Source organism: Terrapene carolina, unplaced genomic scaffold (genome assembly GCF_002925995.2).
Source record: "Terrapene carolina triunguis isolate 2854851 unplaced genomic scaffold, T_m_triunguis-2.0 Scaffold58, whole genome shotgun sequence".
Taxonomy (NCBI): Eukaryota; Metazoa; Chordata; order Testudines; family Emydidae; genus Terrapene; species Terrapene triunguis.
This window is the reverse complement of record NW_020664409.1, coordinates 59,720,885-59,744,918: the sequence shown is the minus strand read 5'-3', so window position 1 is coordinate 59,744,918 and position 24,034 is coordinate 59,720,885. Positions and strand designations below refer to the sequence as shown.

The window sequence follows — 24,034 nt, the reverse complement described above, 5'->3', positions numbered from 1 at the left end:
CATGTGCAGCCATCAACCCAAGAGAATGTCTTTAATGGTGGTGGCAATAAGATAGAAGTAAAGCAGAGGGTGGGATCTGGAGGATTTCCAACTCCAAAATACCTCTGTGTGTCTGTGTATTGTGGGACTCCTATTGGAAATGTGGGCTCCTAAATAGCTTGTCCAAATCCCATGTGACCTGAGGATGGGCTCTCTGTAACTCGAATGCTTGTCTCTCTCACCAGCAGAAGCTGGTCCAATAAAAGATATTACCTCACTCACCTTGTCTCTCTAATATCCTGGGGCTGACAGGACTACAACACCACCATACAATATTCGTAGTGACAATTCTAGGGTTACCATACGTCTGGATTTTCCCGGACATGTCCGGCTTTTTGGTCCTCAAATCCCCGTCTGGGTGGAATTGCCAAAAAGCTGAACATGTCCAGGAAAATACTCCCAGCTTTGTTTTGCCGGCATCCCTGCCCCAGTCCCCTGCTTACCTTAGAGCGGCTCCGGCAGGCTGCGAGCTGCAGGCGGATTCCCCCGCAGCGGCGGCTGCTGCTGCTCCCCCCAGACACCTAAGCTTTGTGCAGCTGAAGAGCCTAGCTGCCTGAGCGCTACTGGCTTCACGGTTTGCCGGGCAGACCTCCAGACCCTGCGCCCCTGGCCGAGCGCTTCCCCTTCCGGGCTCCAGCTGCGCTGGGGAAGCACCCGGCCGGGGGTGCAGGGTCTGGAGGTCTGGGGGCTGCCCGGCAAACCGTGAAGCCGGTAGCGCTCGGGCAGCTGTTTCGCGTGGCTGGGAGGGAGGAGGGGGAATGCGGGGTGCTCAGGGGAGGGGGTGGAGTTGGGGCGGGGACTTTGGGGAAGGGGTGGAGTTGGGGCGGGGAAGGGGAAGGGGCAGAGCCAGGGCCCATGGAGTGTCCTCTTTTTTTAATGTTTAAATATAGTAACCCTAGACAATTCTGCATGTAGAATGACCATATATTGTTCAAACCCGGCTCTGGGTGTTTCTTTAGTCTAATTTATGCTAACAAACTATGCTAAGAATATGCCGTCAACATTAGAAAAATGAAACAAATTTGGAGTTTGAAATTGCTATTGAAGTTACTGTACTTGTCAGTCACTATGATCTGACAGTCAACGTCTCCAATCACCTTTCTTATCTCTTGACACACCTCTATTTTCTCCCTGCTCTGTCATGGACATGCTCTTTTTTGGAAGCCATGGATCTGTGTGGATATTTTACCAGTTTAGAGAAAAAAAAATGGGAGGGCAAGAGAGAATTAAAGTCTTTAGTAGTTGGGCTACCTTCCAGCAATTTTCTTTAAACTAAGCTGTGGCCTTTTTCTGTCCCTTTGAAATAGACCTGGCTTGGGCTGAACCTAGCATCTGGGGATGAGCAAAAAGACTATGTACCACTGTAAAAAATGAACTTTTTCTAAAAGCATACAGCTATGATAATGAAAACAAAATAATAGCAGAAGTTGCCAGCTGCACAAACAGCACTCGCCCAGCAGCAGTGGTCAGTGATTAGGAGTGCCCAGCTCCTCGTCACATTAGTGAGAATTTGTAATTATAATAGCACATGGTGTGTATCCTTTGTAACAAAACCAGTTCAGTCTGCTACCCTGATTTATGCAGAGGGAAAAAGATTCTGAGCCTGGCTTTGCTGAGTGCCTCCATCAGTAGTGGGACAAGAAGGATCATTATCTTGAAGGATCAAGTCCTAGAAGGGCAAAGGGGTCTTTCCTTTGAGATGCTCAGCACCCTCTGCTCTGAAACTTCAGTGGGAGCTGAGGGAGATCTGCATGTTACAGGATGTGCTCCTCCCATTGCAGGATTGAGCTGTTAATATCTCTGGTAGTATTCATAGGAACTGTACTGTAGGAAGCATTGCTTTATTTCATTTTTTTAAAATAGGAGTGTACACATCTGTCTTTATACCCAGCAGTTTTTCTGGCCCACAACAAGTCCTCTGTGTGTTTCCCCAACTGAGCTCAGTGGGATCTCTGTCAGCTGCAAGATTTATGTCATCTTTTTCAGTCCTGAGAACTGTTCTTTAAGCTTTTCACATCTGGATTTAATTGGAAAGACATTAAAAGACATTAAGTGTGCTGGAAAAGCATATTTCGGGAAGATCCTTATAGACACTTCCATTAAAGGAACTGATGGTTATAGGTTAAAACAGGATGAGGACAAGTTGTCAACAATTAGCAAGGACAAAATTACATTACTAACTGCTTCAAATGAGAAGTCCTGCTTGCAATACTGGGGACTGATTCTGATCTCACTTACACCAAGTTAAATCAGGAGTAAAATACCGCTCAAGTCAATACAGTTACATCCATGTAAAAATGGCGTGAGAGCAATCATAATCAAGCCCTTTTGTCTTGAATATAGAACTGTAAAATCTTTATGTGGAATAATACATATATATGTCGAATTTTCACCTATTTATGTTTAATTTTTTTGTCTATTTATATCCTCACAGTAAAATGATATTTAAAGTAAGAGGCTGATTGGTTATAGATGCCATCAGCCTCACCCCTCTCAGCATACCCAGGCTGGGAAGTATATTTCACAGAATGCATATACTGTATTCTTCTGTTGCTTATACAATACAAGTGAGTTGTGAGCTTGGATCAAGGAAAGAACACATTTAGATGTGGATTTCTTTAGACTAATGCAAGAATCTACAGCAATAAGCTATCTATATTTTTCAATCACACTGTTCTGTTTGAACAATATAATCTGAGATTGGAAACCAGTGGGCCGCCGTTTGCAGTTAATACCATCATGTGCTACTGTTTACAAACTGAAGTTTCTAGTTGTGTGCAGACTGAAAGGCAGTTAACATCTAAGGGCACTTACTTGGCATGAGAAGATGAATATAAATTTTTTCTTTGTAAAAATTTTTTTTATTAAAAACAAGGAATCCAATATTTAGGGGATTGTTTCAGATGCTTTAGTACTGGGAACAAAGTGAAAAGTCCTTTGAAATAATATCCTGCCAATTTAAAAAAAAAAACAAAAAAAACCCCTCAGTATTTTCCATTTTAAACTACTCTGTAGAACATTTCAGCAAAACAAATAGATTTGTTTAAAGATTTTTTCCCCCTCTTAAAAATGGAAATAGAATTCTTTTTCTAGTTCCTGAAAAATGTTTACAGGTTTAAAATTCATGAGAAAATTAAGGTTTGGTGGGTGGTACTGTCAGGAGTTAGACACACATTTGACTTAAAAAACTGGAATACAGTGGAGAGAGTGCTTTTATTTTCTACCATCATATATTCTCAACCTTTCAAAAATTTTCCCTTATTCCTCAAACAATTAAAGCTATATTCTTTTAAGTTTCCCACCAAGTTAAATTTATTTTATCTTAGACTAGCTCGCAGTTCTGCAACTGACTGTTGTTCAGCCATGAGCCAGTCAGTTCCTTTGTCTCTCTTCATCTCATTATCCCCATCTTTAAAAACAGGGATAATAATGTTACTCTGTACATTGATCTCAGCACCTTGATCTCAGTGGATGAGAGGATGCATGCATTATCTAAGTGCAAAGTATTGTAACCCACTGGTGAATGTGTTACAATCCTACTTATGTGACCGTCTCCATCTTGCGCAACACAGTATTATGATTATGGGGTGTGTATTGAGATCATGTGGTGGTTTGACCTTCATTGTGCCCTAAAATTTTGGTGTGGTTACACTTTGTGAGTTTATCTTTAATGCAAGTTTTTGGCCATTCTTTATGCTGGCAATTGCTGAGGAAGAAAAGTTTAAATAACAGAGTCAATGCAAATCTCCTGTTTTATTAAAACTCATTTTGAGGCAGTTATTTAATTAAAACAAGTATTAGAGTCTACAATTTTAAACAGTCAAATCTTTGATTCTAGATCTGACCACAGTAAAAAAACAAATTTTTCCACTCCTATTTCTTTTCTTTCTAAATGCTATGGGCTGCCAACTGCTGTTCTTACAACCCCATATGGTTTAGGACAATATTACCGTTCGTGTAAAGAACCCAGTCCTGCTTCTGTTTCGTTCAATGAGAGCAGGATTGAGCCAAAGTTCTCTTTTGTTGGCTAAACTTTGGGTGTGTTTATCTACAATCAGCCATTTAGTGAAAGCTATGTTAGAGAAGTAAGAGCATTGATATAGGAGTCTGAGCCACAGCAGACAGCGTTGTTGATGAAGAGAAAATGTTTAAATGTTCACCAGATCCTCAGCAGATGACTTTAAAGGCTTCCACCAGCTAGGGACCTGAATGTACATTTTAAAAGTAAGGAGTAGAGCTGTGTGAATAGCAGATTTTTTGGTTTGCTGGCGATTCCAAAATAAATAAATAAATAAATAATTTTTTTTTTTTTTTGGCTTAAACCAAAAATTAATTGTTCTGAAATTTTCAGCAAATTGAAGAGTTAAAAGAAGTTCCCTTCATTCGATTATTTAAAATTTTCTCATGTACATATTTAAGGAAATTTCTAAACAGTACTTCTGAATCAAAATGTTTCATATTGAAAATGTCAAAACAAAATACTTCATTTTTTTCAGGTTTTTTTTTTTTTTTTTAGGTTTTGTTTGACCAAACAATTCAGGGAAATGTAAAAGAATCTGCATTTTTTTCACCAAAAAAGATTTGGCCAAAAACGTTTGCCCAGTTTTAATCAGGAGACCAAATTCTCCTCAGTTAAACCAGCTCTCAGTATTAATAGGGTTAACGTCAGTGAAGGTGCAACCATATAACACAGAAGAATTTGATGCACAATTGACGTAGAAATGCCTATAAATAAATCATTTAATTAAATTAGATCTAGTGTTCTGAGTACACAGCTGAGAAGGATAATGTCTAATTATTACAGAAGTCAGCATTGGAAAAGACATATTGGGTCATATAGCCCATCCTGTGTGCCAGTGCAGGAGTCTGCTGGAATATATTTTCTAGCTTTGTCCAGTCTAGTTTGGAGGGCCAGGTTTCTTAAAATCGCCTATAATTTTTAGACCTGCAACTTTGCATCTACACTCAAGTTCTGGCCCAAATTGTAGCATTATACATCTAATTGCCTGATTGCATTAACAAATCCAGTAGTTAGACATCTAAATACTTTCATTTTGTGCCTCTAATTAATTGCACCTATACTTGATTGTAGATGCAATGTTAGAGATGGGGTTGATTTAAAAATTTGGCACTGTATGTCTTTAAAGATGTGAATGTGTCTTTGGGTTGAATAGTCATTGTTTGTATCAGCATGATCAGAGCAATAAGTCTAACAAAAGCGAGTTAGAACATAGAATGGCTCCCCAAATGGGTTATGATCTACTTATTGTTTGCAGAAGGTTTCCATTGGGTCATGGTCCAATGAAATTCCACTGTAACCTACGATGTACATTTGAGTTCAGAAATAATATTTTTACTATATGTTCACAGAATGTCCAAGCTGTGGTGTGCCATTAATCCTTCTAGTCTCTGTCTTTGAATGGTAATAACTGAATGAAAAATATGGTTTAAATCTTGGATTCAGAAATAAAAAATATTTTTAAAAGACTATCAACATTATCAGGAAACTACACCTAGAAGGTACAAGTTAAAGGACAAATATTTTCAGAAAAGAATTCTAATTAAACTAATTAATTCTAATTTAAACTTTTGACTATGGAAGCTAAACCTCTACAGCCAAATTGACCATTGGGGCAAACCGCTACAACTCCATTGTGTGTGGCCTTGATGTTGGAAGTCTTTGCTTGGTGCAGGGCAAGGAGAATAAGCTTGTTGGCCTTGTTGCCATAGTTACTCAAATTTACTGACAGGTACCAACAGTCTCCAGCACAAATGTGAGCAGATGCTACATGTGGATAAAAGTAAGAGTAGTCCTTCACAGCAAGTATTACAAGAGCTCATGGGATAACCTTTTCAAAAGCACTTAAATGACTTAGGAGTTGAAGGATTGTCTACTCTTTGAACTGAGGGTGTGACTCCCAGCTTGAGGAGACATATCTTCACTAGCTCTGATTGAGCTAGCATGCTAAAAATAGAGCATAGCTGCAGCCATGCAGGCAGCCAGCTACACCAGGTACATGCCTCTGGTCTCAGACTGGCCCATACTGGCAGCAGCTAGCCCCTTCTGCTGCTCACACCACCACAGCTACACATTGCCTTTTTAGCACGTTAGCTTGGGTGTTTTTCCTCAAGTTGAATGTCAGGTATGTCTCCTCAGCTCAAAGTGTAGACATACCTTAAATCCCTTTGAAAGTCAGCACTTAGGCGTTTTAAAATATTTTGCCCATGTTCCTTGCATACCTGCTGTGACGGGTTGGGAGCTTGGGAGCTGCCACCCGATGTGCCAAAACTACCTCTGCTCCTGCTTTCCCTGCCAGCTCGGGACCCCAGCACCCTGTCTTGCTGAGCCAGACACTCCCGTCTGCTGCAACAAAGACCCAGTGTCTGAATTACTTGCTCCAAAGCTGCAGGTTTACCTGAAAGCAGCTAACAGAAGTGTTCCTGTCTTTAATACTCAGATGCCCAACTCCCAATGGGGTCTAAACCCAAATAAAGCTTATACAGGGTAAACTCATAAATTGTTTGCCCTCTATAACACTGATAGAGAGATATGCACAGTTGTTTGCTCCCCCAGGTATTAATACATACTCTGAGTTAATAAGTAAAAAGTGATTTTATTAAATACAGAAAGTAGGATTTAAGTGGTTTCAAGTAGTAACAAACAGAACAAAGTAAGTCACCAAGCAAAATAAAATAAAATGCGCAAATCTATGTCTAATCAAACTGAATACAGATAATCTCACCCTCAGAGATGCTTCAGTAAGTTTTTTCCTCAGACTGGACACCTTCCAGGCCTGGGCACAATTCTTTCCCCTGGTACAGCTCTTGTTCCAGCTCAGGTGGTAGCTAGGGGATTCTTCATGATGGCTCCTACCATCCCTTTGTTCTGTTCCACCCCTTTATATATCTTTTGCATAAGGCAGGAATCCTTTGTCCCTCTCTGGGTTCCCACCCCCTCCTTCTCAATGGAAAGACACCAGGTTAAAGCTGGATTCCAGTTCAGGAGACATGATCAAATGTCACTGCAAGACTTCATTGCCCACTTGCCAGCACACACATATACAGTAAGACTAACAGGTAAACACAGCCATCTGCAGACAATGGTCCTGGTTAATGGGAGTCATCAAGATTCCAAACCACCATTAATGGCCCACACTTTGCATAATTACAATAGGCCCTCAGAGTTACATTTCATATTTCTAGTCCCAGATACAAGAGTGGTACATTTATACAAATAGGATGATCACACTCAGTAGATTATAAGTTTTGTAATGATACCTTACAAGAGACCTTTTGCATAAAGCATATTCCAGTTACATTATATTCACTCATTAGCATATTTTTATAAAACCATATAGACTGCAACGTCACACCCTCCTTCTGAACTTACTGCCAGAGAAAAGGTGTTCAAGGACAGTTAATCCTTACTTAATAATTACCCCCATAAACCTGGCAAGGTCAGTGTCTACATGGATTATCTGCCATGCGAATACTGGTTGCATCCGTTAAAGTTGGTTAGGACAGCTTCAACTACCATAGACGACTTTTTCAGAAGGGTTCTAAGTTCTACATTCATGAATCATCATCCTTTGTTTGAACAGAGGATTCCCTCTTCTTCCCCCCTCCCCTCTTTGGCAGGTGCAACCATTACCTTTAACCCCTAGTGCATACCAGGTGAATGTTCCTTTGTGCAGAGATTAATTTGTTTTGGAAAATACTATTTCCATGTAAATTACATGAGTTAATCAGATTATGCTATGCATGAAATACACTGGGTATAAGCTATTTGCAAAAAGGGCTTGAAGTCATTTAATTAAGGCTTACATTGTATAGTGTGAAAAGCCTTTCTGAAATTTAATTTTTAAACAGATGTTAACATTGGTTAATCAACTGGAGAGCATGGGTTATTGTGAGGAAGGGGGTAAAGACTCCTAGCAGCATGTATTGCTTGTGATACAGGAAATTCAGTTACAATAGCAACTGTGGGGAAAGGGGATTTATTCTCAATACCCCTCACTTAATTTCTGTTTAGTTTATATGCATATATTGCCATCTTGATAAATCAAGGCAGATTAAATAGCCACTTTAAGGAGTACATTCTCAGCCACCTGTCCATGTATAATTTTGCACAAGCAAATACATGCAGTTGTATTCGTGTTCATCTGCAATTTTGGGTGTGAAAAAGTCAAGGCCAGGTAGAAGCCTAGCTGAAAATTTGCTCCCAAAAAGAGTAAGAAAGCCTTAGACCTTCAACGAGAGGGAGAGTGTGTGTGTTTTAAAATTATTGCTAAGACAGTTTGGTATTCTTGGAACAATAAGCCCTCAAACTCACAACGGGCCTGGCACTGATTGCCTAACAGCCTTTACATTTGAAATTCAATCCATATATTAAAAAGGTATTTCCACTCATTGCTGGTGGAAACACCTTTGACTTCAATAGGATTGCATTGATTGTATGCCAGTAGTTAGCCAACTCTGGAGAAAAGACCTCCATACTTTTTATTGTTTTCTAAACCAGGAGAAATTTAGGGTTGGATTGTCATTCACTGATCTCCATTTTTGTTGACAAACAACTGCAGGTCCAGTTTTGCTCCTGCAATAAGAGGTGCTGCAATTTAGGGGTTTCTGAGTGCAGATGCAATCAGGGATTTAGGGTTAGATTCACAAAGGGACATAGGCACCTGCCATTTTAGGCACCGAAATCCCAGATTTATGCCCCATGGGTCTTCACAAAATACCCACTCAGATTCCACCAAACTCTGTGGCACCTGAACACACACAGCACCTAAGTTCTGGCTCTGAGCATGTGCCCTGCTGCCTCACTCTAGGCATCTGCCTGCCTAAGCCCCAGTGCAATTTACAAACTGGGGCAAGACTGGTGTCCTCCCTCTAACATGCCTGCAGAGTGTAGGGGTGCTCAGAGCATGCGTAACTCCACACAAAATGGCTGGGGGGAGCAGGACCACCTCCCTCTTAACTTTTAGCCCAGTGGTTAAAGGACTCACCTGATATGTGGGAGGCTGCTTTTTCAAGTCCCTGTTCCCCCAACTGAGGAGGAGAAGGAAGTGTAGCAGGGATCTGCCAACCCTAAGCACTGGGCTATAGGATATTCCAATGTGGGGCTCCCTCAGTCTCTCCTGCTCAAGCTGTTCCACTGCAGATAAATAAGTGGAGAGTGATTGGAGCCTGCGGACTGGATCCTGGATCACCCACATTCTGGGTGACTGCTCTGACCTCCCAGACTATAGTCTCAGTCTCATGCTTGCATGCACTCTCTCTGATCTGCTGACTCTTTATGTACCCAAAGTGGAACAGCTTTAACAGAAGGGACTGAGGGAGTTCCACATCAGAATATCCTATATTATATACCACTGGTTAGGGTATTCACCTCAGAGGTGGCAGATCCCTGTTTAAATCCCTTCTCTTCATCTTGCAGAGGGATGACTTGAACCAAAGATCTCCCACATCTCCAGCTAAGTACCCTAACCATGGGTTAAAAGATATAAGGGAGGTTCTCCTCTCTCCCTTCATCCCCCTCCCCCTCAGCTTCTTGTAAGAAACATCCTAGGCACCTAACTTGAAGAGAGGAGAGGAAAGAGAATCCCAGGCAGAGTTAGGCACTGAACTCTGTGAGAGGAGCGGTTGCCAGATTTCTACTGCATTAATAGCCTCAAGTCACTTAAGAACTAGCCCCAAAGTAGCCTAATCTATTTATTGAAACAAAGTCTTTTTTATTAACACATTGGTCTATACGTCAAATAACAAATGAAAGCTTTCATCAGATACCTAGTACAGATTTGATTAATAAAAAAAAAAAGCTACAAGCCCCAGCAGGAGTTTGTCCACATTAGCAACAAAGCTAAGAGATGACCATGAACTTCAAAATCAAACCCCCAAAACTGGGGGGCCTGGAGGGATGTGTGTGTACTGGGAGAGGATATTTGTGGGGGGTGCTGGGTGAGTGTACTGGGAGGGAGAATTTGGGGGATGCTGGAGGGGTATGTGCAGCCTCACGCTCAAGGTGGGGGCAGTGTAATGCTCCCTGTCATGGTGGCAAAGCTTCTGGCACAGATCCAGGACGCAGCACCAGCCTGCACCTCCCTGCGACTCTCTCTTCTCTCCAGGGTGGGCAACTAGGGCCTGGCCCTGTCACCCCTCCCGGTTGGGCTCTGAGGTCCCTCGGTGGGACAGAGCTGAGAGGGGCGTGGTGGCTCTGCTTACCTGGGGGCTGGGACAGGTGGGATCTGACAGCTATGGATACAGGGGAGGGACCAATTGGGGTGCAGAGAGAGAGCTCGGTGGCTAGAATATCGATGGAGGGCCAGCCCGGGCCTGACCCCGCCCCACATGTGTTCGCAGGGTGTACATAGTCTACTTGTGAATGCCAGTTGCAGTATTTTTTGTGCTGTCACAGATTGCGGCATTTTGGGCTAGGTACCATCCATGACAACTGGAGATAGAAGGCACCTCACCATGAGCTGACACTGTTGGATGGTATATTTACCAGGACTGTGGCATTCCTGTGATGAAGTTTGTGGTCAGAGTACTTGATAGGAATAATTAGGGCCATAATCTACTCTGAGATACAAGCAATAAAGTCAACTGGAAACACACACCGAAGACAACAAAATTTGGCTATTTGAGTTTTATAGGAAGATTCTGAAATGCAACAGATCTAAAGAGAGAAAAAACAGCTGTATGCTGTGCTAAAAAGACCCCATGAAATCTTTATCATGTGGACGTGAGCTGAAATACACATCCTCTAGTGCAGGCTCTGCTTGCTGGTCTCTGTGAAAGAATGACTTAATGTTATTAGATTGTCATTACAAAACATTTAATCCCTATAGAGGGAAGCAGGAAGAATATTCACAAATTTCAATACCATTCACTAATTGCAAATTAACTTAAGTAAAGCTACAAATAGCCAAAATAACTGGAAACCTCCATCTCCATCCTGATATACACACATTTTTATAATAGAAATGGCAGCCAAGACAAACAAAGAGCAATGTAGCGCATCCTGTTGGCATCATATCTTTTACACATTTCATGTATCACTTGTTTTCTGTATAGTTACTGCAGTGCCAAAAACATCTGTTGTATAACCTATGGGTCTTTATTCACGAAACAGTTGTAAAATCTTCTGGGGGAGAGAAATATTTGTCTCTCGCGCTATATATATATATAAAATCTGTGCAGATGCTCTCTTGTAAGAAAATTCTCAGTGGAAGGAAGTATCAAGCCTTTAAAAACAGACATTGTTCACCAGATTCATTGTCAAATGTTCCATTTTTAGTTTTACATTTAACTGAAGTTCAGAAGTTATTTTTATCAAGCCAAATTCATGTAGGTGTAAGTCCAGTGAGGCCATAGAATTTAATTATGGATGAAAATTAGCCCATTGTCTTTGCTTGTAGCTCTTCTTCATTGCACAAAACTTAAAACCCCCTTCTGCTTCTACTCTGCATAGCCGCTCAACTACTAGCTTCCTTCCTACCTCCAGCTTCTCCAAGTTTATCATGGGCACATAGTTGGGGAGCTGTAAAGGATAAAGAGCTGTGAGGAGTGCAGCTACCAGGTCCATTCCTGCTCGCAGCCCCTCAGTTATCAGTTGCCCCCATCCTGGCTCCTAACAGAAGCATGGGGAAGCCAGAAGAAAGAGAAACAATTCATAATTAAGGGGCTGGATGTACATCCAGGAAATCTCTATACAACCCCATTCTCCATGCAGTGCCCCTCAATTGTTTCCCCTATAGTAGTCTTCCACTTTCCCTTTTTCTTAAAAAAAAATGACCTCCCCTCACCCCCCAAAAAACATTCTTTGTTACTGTGGAGTTAAGGTTACAGGTGTTTAGTGGTGCCCGGTGCTTCTTGTGTCCTTCCAAAAAGAAAGAGTTTAATTTCCTAAATCCAAACACTGGAAAACCATGAACTATAGAGTTAAGATCTCCTTACCTACATCTTACAAGACGGGTAGCTTTGCAAGACAGTACACACACTCTAGACAATTGGAAAATGTGGAGTTAAGATGACACTTTCCACATGTTTCCCAAAAGAGATGGGCAGGAGAAGCACAAGACATTGTTGAGCACCTGGAAGCTTAACTTCACCCTCACAAAGTGTCTTGTGAGCTATTACTATGTGATAAGTTCCACAAGCTAATTCAAGTATATGTGTGAACTGACTTCAGTAGTTTAGGGTAGACCTTTACTTTAGACCTGAGTTTGCTACATTCCCGCACAATATCACAAATACTGAATCATGAAACAGTGATAGATAGTGTTATTGATGCTAAGGAGCGGTAGTTTAAAATATTGTTAGTTTGCTTTTTGTGTCCGCCATGTTTGGATCTCTGTGAGAAGTATGTGTGCACGCACCTCTGTTCTCAATGTTACAAGAAAAGTGAGACTAATTGGATTGTTTTTGCAAAATAAGCATCAAGATTTATTTTTAAAGTTTTGTAAGGTGTATTACAAATATTATTTAATATTGAATGGTATCTTACTGAATATTTTCCCTACTATATAAATTAGATAAAAATATCACGTTTCCATCCTTGACATCAGGGTAGAAAAGACCAGTGCTTTCATTCAGCACAGTTTATTTTTGCAGTGATATTCTTCCACTGTCAAAGAAAGAGGAAAATAGATGTTTTTACAAACTCTATTGTGAGATCCAGGGTAATATTCCTCTAAGAAGTTCCAAAATAGGGTTCAGCAAAGGTTAAAGAAATACTTGTTGAAGATACTCTACAACTTTTAATCCTCTTTAGCATATTTCCACAGTAGGCAGTTAGACAAATAAAACAATAGTAAATATGTAACAAAGAAAATTTATTCTGATCCCGATAATTTTAACAATGAATTAAAAAAGAAGTCTGTACAGGCCCATTTTGGCTCTTGACAATTGTTTTCAGTGACTTGTAGTTCACAGAATCATAAAAATGCAAGGCTGAAAGGGACCTTGAGAGGTCATCAAGTCTGACCCCCTGCACTGAGGCAAGACCAAGTATACCTAGACCATCCCTGACAGCTGTTTGTCCAATCTGTTTTTAAAAACCTCCAGTGATGAGGGTTCCGCAACCTTCCTTGGAAACCCATTCCAGAACTTAACGACCTTTATAGTTAGAAAGTTTTTCCTAATATCTAACTTAAATCTCCCTTGCTGCAGATTAAATCCATTACTACTTGCCCTACCTTCAGTGGACATGGAGAACAATTGATCATAGTCTTCTTTATAACAGCCCTTAACATATTTGAAGCCTGTTATCAGGTCCCCCCTCCATCTTCTTTTCTCAAGACTAAACATGCCCAGTTTTTTTAACCTTTCCTCATAGGTCAGGTTTTCTAAACCTTTAATCATTTTTTGTTGCTCTCCTCTGGACTCTCTCAAATTTGTCAACATTTTTCTAGAAGTGTGGCACCCAGAATTGGACATAGTACTCCAGCTGAGGCTTCACCAATACCAAGTAGTGTGGAATAGTTACCACCCATGTCTTACATACAACACTCTTGTTAATAGGAAGGAATAATTCTGGGGTGTAAGTGAATACTTTGCATTTGTCTTGACTGAATTTCATCTTGCTGATTTCAGACCAATTCTCCGATGTATCAAGGTCATTTTGAATTCTAATCCTGTCCTCAAAGTGCTTGCAATCCTCCTAGCTTGGTGTCATATGCAAGTTTTATAAGCAGATTATCCACTCCATTAACCAAATGATTAATGAAAATATTGAATAGTACTAGACTCAGGACTGACCCCTATGGGACCTCACTAACTACACCCTCTCGGTTGGAGCAAACCGTAGATAACTACTCTGAGTATGATCTTTCTGCCAGTGGTGCACTCACCTTATAGCAATTTCATCTAGACGACATTTCTCTCCTTTGCTTTTAAGAATGTCAAGTGAGACTGTGTCAAAAGTCAACTGAAATCAGGATATATCACATCTACTGCTTTCTTCCTATCCACAAGGCCATTAATCTGGTCAAAGAAGGAAATTAGGTTGGTTGCCATGATTTGTTCTTGACAAATCCATGCTGGCTATTCCTTATAACCCGATTATCCTCCAGGTACTTACAAACTGATTGTTTAATAATTTGTTCCAGTATCTTTCCAGGTACCAAAGTTAGGATGACTGGTCTATAATTCCCCGGGTCCTCTTCATTCACTTTTTTAAAGATCAGTAACTCCCTTCTCCAGTCCCTTGGGACCTCACCCATCCTCCATGAGTTTTTGTGAAGGTAACAGCACATAATTAACCTGTGAACTCACTTCTACAAGATAGAAGCTGGATGCTTATTAATATAATATCACCTATAAGACCCAATCAAGGTTAATGGTTCCATTGTGCTAGAACGTAGAGCAGCATGGATAAAAAGAAAAAAATTATTGTAAATTAAAATATTAATTTTTATTTAAATCAGTTTTTCTATTTAAATTAATACATTTTGCTTTTTAGAAATAAACCTATTTAAAATTCTGATAACCTATGTTAAAAGCCTAAACTCACTAAAATCATTAATTATATTTAATACAGACTACATTTAATTTAAGCAGTACATGTTTGCTGCCAAAGATTTAAAGAAAGTCAAACCGCTGAACTGGTGGAAATCACTGAATAAGCACCTGGAACCAGTTTGTTGAAGTGCTAAATCAGCATTTGGCAGCTTTTGCAGGTATAGAGAGAATATTTTCTTCATTTCAGTTTATTCAACTAGTACAGTTTAATGGCTAGTTCATTGAAAGTTAAGAAACTGATTGGGAGTTGAAATAGCCGGAAATATCTTGCTTTCCTCAATCTACAAATACAAACTAGATGTGAGAATGAAATCTACTGGTTCAAAAGTCTTAAAAGACATGGTGACCAGAAACAATCAATTCAATTCAGTAACTACAGATAATGCTTCCATTGTTTAATAAACCAGCTGGTTTTCAATACAAAACATGTTTTAATAAACTTATATAAAAAAGTATCCAGAACATTTTAGGTTGTTTTATGTAGGAAACAATTTTAAAGTGCTTTTTGTGCATTTTTAATTGAATTCCAATTTTCATCCAAATAGAGCTTGATGCAAATCACAACTAAAAAAAAGTAATCATCTAGTAAATAAGAAATGCATCATTTCCTAACATAATAAAAATATAAAAAATGAATCAATGCATGCTAAGATATATAATTGCTTAAATATGTATGGTTAGCAAAGAATAGTAACAAATTTAGTATAAAGACTATATTTAATTGCAAATCAACCTTTTTTAAATGGTTACCAACCAATGAGAACCAACCTTTCTTTAGGAAAATACCTAATAAGTACCAATTGAAAACAAGTTAAAAATTGATTATTTAAATCAAAGTTTCCTGTCTGCTGATTTAAATCAATCCATCCTGCACTATACAGACAAGTTAAAACGAGACAACAGTTCCTGCCCCAGAGAATTTACAATCTTGGCATCAGACAGGAAGCGACAGATGGATAAAACAGACAAATGGGGATGAGGTAACAGAAAAGCAAACGTCTCAGCTTGCCACTGCCCTAACCAATGCCAGACAGTATTGATTTTGTAGGCATCACAGCAGATGTCTTAATGAGGATAAGGTGATGGCTTTACAAATTATAACAGTGAGTTTTTCCCAATGCATAGGAGGTGGCATAGGAGAAAGCATAGAGGTGACTGAAGGACAAGCAGCTAATCAGAAAATCACGTCTGGCATTATTGGTAGAGAAAAGGTAAAGGTTGAGAGCTCATAGATCTGATAGGGTGGGGCTAAAGGATGATGGGCCTTGAAGACAAAGACAAGGAGACAGTGGAAGACAGGTTGCCACTGGAAGGAAACAGCAAAGGGGGTGGATGTGGTCAGAATGCCAGTGTCAGTAAGATTATCCTAGCATCAGCATTTTGAATTGACCTGAGGGAGGCAGTGTGGCTGGCTTCAGTGCTAGAGAGGAAATTACATAAATTGAGGTGTGAGATGATGAGTGCCTGGCAGACTGGACAGATAGAATAGGACAAATCTTAGAAATATTATGTAGGTAGAAGCAGTGAGACTTGGACATGGTCTGGATGTGCAGAGATTTATAAGAAGGAAATAACTGATTTGAGTGACTAAATGGTGGAATTATTCAAAGTGAAGGAAAAATAGGAAGGCTTTTGGGTTGGAGTTCAAAAGCTCAGTTTTGGTCATGTTGCCAGCTGGACATCCATATGGAGATGTCAGAAAGATAGATGAAGATCTGAGATTGGATGGAAAGAGGCAAACCTTTAATGGAGAGGTAAATTTGTGAGTAGTCAATGTAGAGATGGTATCTGAAGCCATGCTTGTGGTTAAGAGCTCCGAAAGAAAAGGTATCAAGAGAAGAGTAGGGAGCCAAAGACTGAGCCTTGAGGAATACCCACTCAACAGTCCACAGAAAGAGCAACATGAGAGAACAGAGTCTCAAAAGCCAACAGAAAACTGAAATTTAAGAAGTAGCGAGTGGGTCAGTGGTGTCAAAGGCCTCTGAGAGCTCAAGGAGAACAAAGTTGAAATAGAGGTCACTGGAGACTTTAACGAGAGCAGTTTCAAGGTTGGGAAGGTGGTTTAAAGAAGGTAAAGAATGAAGTTGGAGGAGAGGAACTCAAGGCAGCAGTTGTACATGGTGTGTTATAAGCTTGGCAGTAAAGGGATAGTATTTGGAGAGGCAGGTGGGAGTCAAGGGTAGAATTTTGATTTAATTCTTTATGATGGAGGAGACTAAAGCGTGCTTGTATTGTGAGGGGAAGGAGCCTTGGAGAAGGATAAGGGAGAGTGGGGACAAGAGAATGGGATGGGGAGAGGTATCCTCTGGAGCATATGGAGGGGTTAGAAGAGTGTAGATGAGAAATCTTATCAGAGGAGAAGGGAGGGGAGGGAATAGGGCATGTCAGTCAAGGTGGAAAAATAAAGCTGCTTGGCTAGGAAAATAGCAGAACTGCACAAGGAAGAGAACAAATTTGTTGTGGAGGAAGCTTGCATGATCATATGGCTTTCCTAGAGTTGCTAGAGGTGGAACAGAGGAAGCAGATACTTGGGTTGATCCAACGCTGGGCTTTGGTAAGGCAGACTATGTGATGGGAGAGAGTAACAAAGGAGTTGAGAGTGGTGAAGACTGTAGAATGGAGGGAATCAACAACCACGTCAATGGAGGAGGGGGCCGAGAGCAGACAAGAAGTTATCAGTGTTAATACATTGGAAGTCAGGAAGGACTGGGTGGCAGGGCAAGGGGGGCATGTAGGTAATGCTGATAAACTCAAGTTTAGCAGGATATTTTTAAAGGTTCAGATATTTATATGGATAATAAAAAATCCATAATTGCATTTGATAAGATAAAAATGTGCAAACCCTCATGCTTCTTGATATAAGCCAACTACTAACTGCCCGGAATTAGGAAGAAACTTCTCTGAGGGTCAAGTTACTCCATGCTTGCCCATTATGGAGTTTCTTGTGCTGTCTTCTGAAAGCTTTAGGTACTGATCATTGTCAGAAACAGGATATTGGAATGGATGGACCACTAGTATAATGCAGCATAACAATCCTTGTGCTGCTATTCAGCTGGCCCGGATACACATTGTCTAGCAATATTTAAATTGTGTTAACATACTTTTCAAGGGAAGGCACCATTGAGAGAATCCAGGAAACATAACTATCACTTTAATTGTGAAAGCAGATCCAGCATTTTGTTCCAACAGTAGCCTGTGTGTGATTCTTGGGGTGATAGTTGTGTCTCTGGTCCAGCAGGAACTGAAAATTCAGATAAAAGCATACAGAGAACTTGTTTATGTTGACAAGTAGGAATAAAGAAACTTCACTGAACAATCCAATTTCTAAATGTTTATTCTGGGGTTGGCCCTTGAGGAATGGAAAACTACCGATTTCAGGATAAAGGTGAATTACAGAGCAAAAAATAAATTTAGCCTAGATCTTCTTGTTGAATGTCCCCTCTAACATAGCTTTTGACACAGAAATGTGTGTTAATTTTTAGGGTGGTGGATTAATCGCAATTAACTCAGGCGATTAACTCAAAAAATTAATCGTGATTAATCGCAGTTTTAATCGCACCGTTAAACAATAGAATACCAATTGAAATTTATTAAATATTTTGGATGTTTTTCTACATTTTCATATATATTGTATTCTGTGTTGTAATTGAAATCAAAGTGTATATTATATTTTATTACAAATATTTGCACTGTAAAAATGATAAAAGAAATAGTATTTTTCAATTAATCTCATACAAGTACTGTAGTGCAATCTTTGTCGTGAAAGTGCAACTTACAAATGTAGATTTTTTTTTGTTACATAACTGCACTCAAAAACAAAACAATGTAAAACTTCAGAGCCTACAAGTCCACTCAGTCCTACTTTTTGTTCAGCCAATCGCTAAGACAAACAAGTTTGTTTACATTTAAAGGAGATAATGCTGCCTTCTTCTTATTTACAATGTCACCAGAAAGTGAGAACAGGCATTTGCATGGCACTTTTATAGCCGGCATTGCAAGGTATTTACGTTCCAGATAAATATTACAATTGATAGGACTTGAATTTTTTTTTTGTAAGTGCATTCTTTATTCCGTTGCTTCTGTCTCCTCCCCTACACCTGCTTCAGTTTGCTAGGTAAATCCCTCTTCTCTCTGCTGATTGCTCTGGCAACTGAGACAAAAGCTTTCCCATGATTAATTAGCAAGCATTGATTATGAAACTTTCAGATACTACATATCTCATCTTCAGAACACACCCATTATAACAAACAAGTTGCCACCTGTTTTGTCTTAAAGTTGAAATGCAAAGCTAACCTAAAAAACAGATTTCATTATCTAAATGTCCCTAATAACTAGGCTGCATTGAGCATTCAAAAAGTTTTACCTAACTTTTTTAAATTCTGTTTTTTTTCCTCTGAGACTTTCTCAAAACTTCCTGGTTCACTGAAGGTATCCAAGACTGTGACATCACAAATATCAGAACCCTCATTGCAATCTATACCTGATGTCATATTCTGGGAAGCCTTCAGTGACCCAAGAAGTGCCAAGAGGATTTCAGAAAAGAAGAAAACAAAATTAATAGGGCTGTCAAGCGATTAAAAAAATTAATCATGATTAATTGTGCGATTAAAAAAATCACGAGTAATCACATTGTTAAACAATAATAGAATACCATTTATTTAAATAATTTTGGCTGTTTTCTACATTTTAAAATATATTGATTTAAATTACAACACAGAATACAAAGTGTGCAGTGCATCCAGCATAGGCTCATGGACCTTCTAAATGTCTTTCATTGACCCATGTATAAGATATATCCGTGCCACCCACAGGGCTCTTCTAGATCTAGCTATTGGAATGTAGGCATGTTCCTCCACCACTACCCCTTCAGTGTTCCTCCTTTTTATTACATTACACGACCCACCTCTCTTGGATGCTCTGTAACTTGAAGTCTTTAAATCATGATTTTTGAGGACTCCAGTAACTCAGCCAGAGGTTAAGGGTCTGTTACAGGAGTGGGTGGGTGAGGTTCTGTGGACAGCAATGTGCAGGAGGTCAGACTAGATCAGTGATTCTCAACCTATTTACCATTGTGGGCTGCAGGTTGAGAACCACTGCGCCAGACACATTGGCCCGCCCAGCCCTGCACTGCCAGCCTGTCCCTTCCCCTCGGGGGCAGATCCGCACCATGCACCGCACTCACCCCCCTGCCCAGAGACCGCCCCCGCTAACCCCACCCCCACAACCCCTATGTCCAGCACAAACACCCCACCGCTGTGGGGCAGGCAACCAGGACCCCATGGCTACAGGGCCAAGAGCAGAGCCCCAAGTAAAACAGCCCTCCTCCACACCCCTAGTTCCTGGGCCTATGCTGCCCTTCTCCCTCTACCCCCTCACTGCCCAGAGACCCACTCTCCCGCACACTGCCACCCTGCTGCAATCACCTCCCCAGCTGCTGCCAAGAGCGCTCCAGCAGGGCTACCAACACCTCTCCCCCTCAACCAGTCCCACCCCCTGCCAGGCCTAACCAGCACATTTTTTATTTTTTTTTAAGCACACAGCTGGGTCACAGCTGTCTGCTAATTGGGCCACATGCGGCCCACGGGCTGAGAACCACTGGACTAGCTGATCATGATGGTCCCTTCTGACCTTAAAGTCTATGAGATTTGCAAGAATGACTGACCTAAGATTCCCTCCTCAGGACCAAAGGGAAGCGTGAGCTCCATAAACACACTAAGGGAGGCTGGGAAGACTTCATAGGCTAGAGAAGTGAGAATTCTAATGGGCATATTTTCTCCTTAATGCTAGTAACACAACTTTCATTAACCCTTCATGGGAGTTACTCATATGCACGGAGAGGTGAATATATCATTATGTTTGCTCACAAACCAGCTCTTTATCATGGCACTGTACTATAGACTCTTTACTACCATCCTAACTTAATTTGCCGCAATATACAAAAGATGCATTTAAAAAGAACTGCCATTAGTGACTACCTTAATTATATCATTACAATACTAGTAGTTGACAACTCATTTTTTATTCAGGCAGCTTTAAGTGCCTTGAAACAGTTTTCGGAACAGGGACTGGATCCAGTGGAAGGGGCTATGAAGGTTGAAAATGGAACACTTGAAAAGTAAGTGTCATTTAGTCTTTTATATTTTAATGCCTGTGTGCTGTGCCACATAAAAAATGTGAATTAAAAGCTTAATTGCCCTTCTAGAACTTAGCAAAAACTGTAGTTCATTTCCTCTAGAATTCACATATAATTTGACAATTTGCTCACATAAAAAGCATTTCACTTTTAGTGCTAGTTGTAGTGTTTACTAACTAGTAATGATGCAGCCAGCCTTCTCATGCAAAGTTTTTCTTTTTAATTGTATGGCTATTATGTAATTAGCCTAACATGAGTAACTGGACATTTTATTTTAGCGATCCATCTTGCTTTTAGTCAAACAGGTTGCAGTGCATGATGTTGCATGTAAGTAGCTTTCTGCCAATCAGTGTTTATGTATGTAATGTCAATTTTATCCTAAAGAATTTGAAAGTAAAGCAGAATTTCTTTCAGTCCTTAAGAACACTGGTCTGGAATTTTAGCTCTGAGGAATATACAATAGATGTAAGTTTCATAGTGGATTTTTAAAAATTAATTATTTTGAAAGAAAATAGGATTGTTTGTAAAAACCAGTACATTTTCCCAACTTTTAATGTAGCATAAGGAACAAAGTAGTCTTAAGTTACCAAATAGCAGCGTAAGAGATACACTATAAATATAAGTGGCATTTGGAATTTTCAATAGATATACTGTGCCTATTTATAAAACTGATTTAATCAGAAACATTTTCCACATGATCTCATCAGGATAGTATCTGAGCATAAATATTGTTGTTTCACTTTAAAATGTCACCTTTCATGGTGACCTTTGAATCTCATGTGCCATCTGCTAATAAACATGTCTTAAAGATGTGCAACCCTGGACCTTACCGCTCTTGTTAATGTATTAATCTTTCAGACAAGTCAAGCATCTGGGAGAGAAAGCAGACAATAAACAGACTAACTCAGGCACCATTGCTCAGGACTGCAAGGATTCAAAGGCTGTCGTCTAGGAGCTTCCCAGCACCCACGGCCGCCACTGCATCCTTATAAACCTGTCAACACGCAATAGGGTGTATGTGTACAAGGAAATGAATGACTAATACCATTATTTGAGTCTTATGTGAAGACAACACTATTCTAAGACAAGAGATAGTATACATGGTACTGTTTATTCAACTGGGGGAAAATAAAATTGAGTATTTCCCTCAGAACTTGAGATCAGATCATAACTCAATTGCCCAGAGGCAGCAGAAATCTGATCATGTTACTGGAACTTAAAATAACAATTAATTAACAAAGTGTTATGAAAAAAGGTAAAGTTTTAAACTGATTAATATGAGTCAGCATTGATTCAGTCACACAATTTTTTCATAGTGTAGTTTAAGTTCAGCTTTACTCTTTTTTAAAATAAATGCTTGAATATTTTAAAATTAACCAATGACAGTGCGGTGAGAATTGTAGTTGTTGTCTTCATATATAGTCATACAGCTTATCTTTTTATGCAGCCATTATGCATTCTTCATTCTATATCAATATGTATGACTTTAAGATGCACTACTCAGAGTTGTATGCAAACAGAAGTTTAAATCATGAAAAGTCTTTGCTTAAACATGAACTGATGTTAGTAATGATCAGTCGCAATATACTCCAGGAAAAGCAGTTACCGTATTTGATTTCCCTCCCCGTTATCAATTGGAGAGGCGTCTTGCCTCCAAGGAACATTTCCCCCTTAATTCTGCTCTCTGTTGTGTGAAGCACATCTACACCCCATTCTGTGTGTTGTATCAACCCACCGTTTGCATCAACTGAGTGTTTTTAATAACTGCATTCTGATCAGGAACAGCAGATAGGATTGAAATGTTATCTAGAAAAGGGAAGAAAACAGTTGAAACAGATGTAAAGATTTTCCTTATAGAAGGAATGGTATTAGAGATTAAACTGGCAGCTGCACTCGGTACCAGAATGTTCAGATATGTGGGCAAATGCAGTAAAACCACATCAGTTCATGTGTACAATGGTGGTGTCATCTCTTCTTTATTCTTTAAAAATAGTCCTAGCAGGACTACTTGAAAAGTCACAAAAACTTACATTGAACAACTAGTACCTATGACAAGAACTGGATTAGACCATATCTTCCACCACGGGGCTGCCTCCTATGAAACTATGGTTCTACTTATATGTAACCCCAAGCTCATTTTAGACTCAAGTATATAATTTTTTAAGAGCTTTCCATTTTTAAATCTTATGCAACAAAAACATGACGCAGCTGTCAACTGCACAACAATAGAATTACAATTACATACGATTTCACAAGCACATAACCCACAAATCACAACCTGTCTGACTCACCTGACCTGAAAACACACAAATAGCAATATACGGAAACAGTGCAAATTGCATATGTAACTGGGCCCCATCTCTGAAAGTCCTTTGATGCTCCATGCTCTGCAAGGTAATAAGTATCATAATACACACAAAGCTAGTTGCTGTGAAAAATTATATCCACAAAGTAGTGGCTTTACATCTGATCCTCTGCAGAATGCTCAGTCCTACTCTCATGAAGGTACTAAGGACCTTCATGCTCAGAGTCCTCAACTTCTGGGGGCTCTGCCTTCCCACCTCCCCCCAACTCCAGGTACGAGCAGTGCCTGTCTGGCTCCCAGAGCTGGGGAGGCTGAGTGCCCAGGCTCTCTGGAATCTGGGCCGTCTTTTGTCATTTTCACACAGAACCTTCTCTGAGGTCAGTCAACAAACCAAAAGTTTCACATTTGACATTTCATCCTGCTTAGGGTAAAAAAAAAATTCCCCCAAAAAACAATGTTTTCTCAGAAATGGATTCCCTTTTTTCAGCCACCTCTAATGCTGAGCACCTTAGCTCCTGTGAAAGTGTGTAACTTCCAGGAGGCATTTGGCAGGATCAGAGTCTTAAAATGGTAGAGAAATATTGAACTGTGACCAATGTCTTTTTCAAGGAGCACATTGTCTCCATTGGCTATGGAAGTGGGCGGTTCTTCTGCACCCTTCAGCCTAGCAGCCTGCTAACCTAGGACAGGCTTAGACAGTGGTTCTCAACCAGGGGTACACGTACCCCTGGGGGTACACACAGGTCTTCCAGGGGATACATCAACTTATCTAGATATTTACCTAGTTTTAAAACAGGCTACATAAAAAGCACTAGCGAAGTCCGTACACACTCAAATTTCATACAATGACTTGTTTATACTGCTCTATATACTATACATTGAAATGTAAGTATAATATTTATATTCCAGTTGATTTATTTTATAATTATACGGTAAAATGAGAAAGTCGGCAATTTTTCAGTACCAGTGCGCTGTGACACTTCTGTATTTTTATGTCTAATTTTGTAAGCAAGTAGTTTTTAACTAAAGTGAAACCT

The 24,034-nt window shown here is 39.9% G+C and overlaps 1 protein-coding gene across 6 annotated transcripts in view; it reads left to right on the top strand.

Annotated features, from left to right (window-relative positions):
- STAU2 (staufen double-stranded RNA binding protein 2) overlaps positions 1 to 22,649 on the top strand; it is a 198,423-nt gene extending 175,774 nt beyond the window's left edge. For 5 of the 6 annotated variants that reach the window (XM_026662620.2, XM_026662615.2, XM_026662627.2 and 2 more), the window contains 2 exons: positions 20,586 to 20,674; positions 21,551 to 22,649. In XM_026662620.2, coding sequence (XP_026518405.1) covers positions 20,586 to 20,674; positions 21,551 to 21,644 — 183 coding nt within the window. In that variant the 3' untranslated portion in view covers positions 21,645 to 22,649. Of the gene's footprint in view, positions 1 to 15,684; positions 15,730 to 20,585; positions 20,675 to 21,550 lie in introns of those variants that run through there. The other variant, XM_026662637.2, reaches the window with a different exon arrangement.
- Positions 22,650 to 24,034: the final 1,385 nt, after the last annotated feature.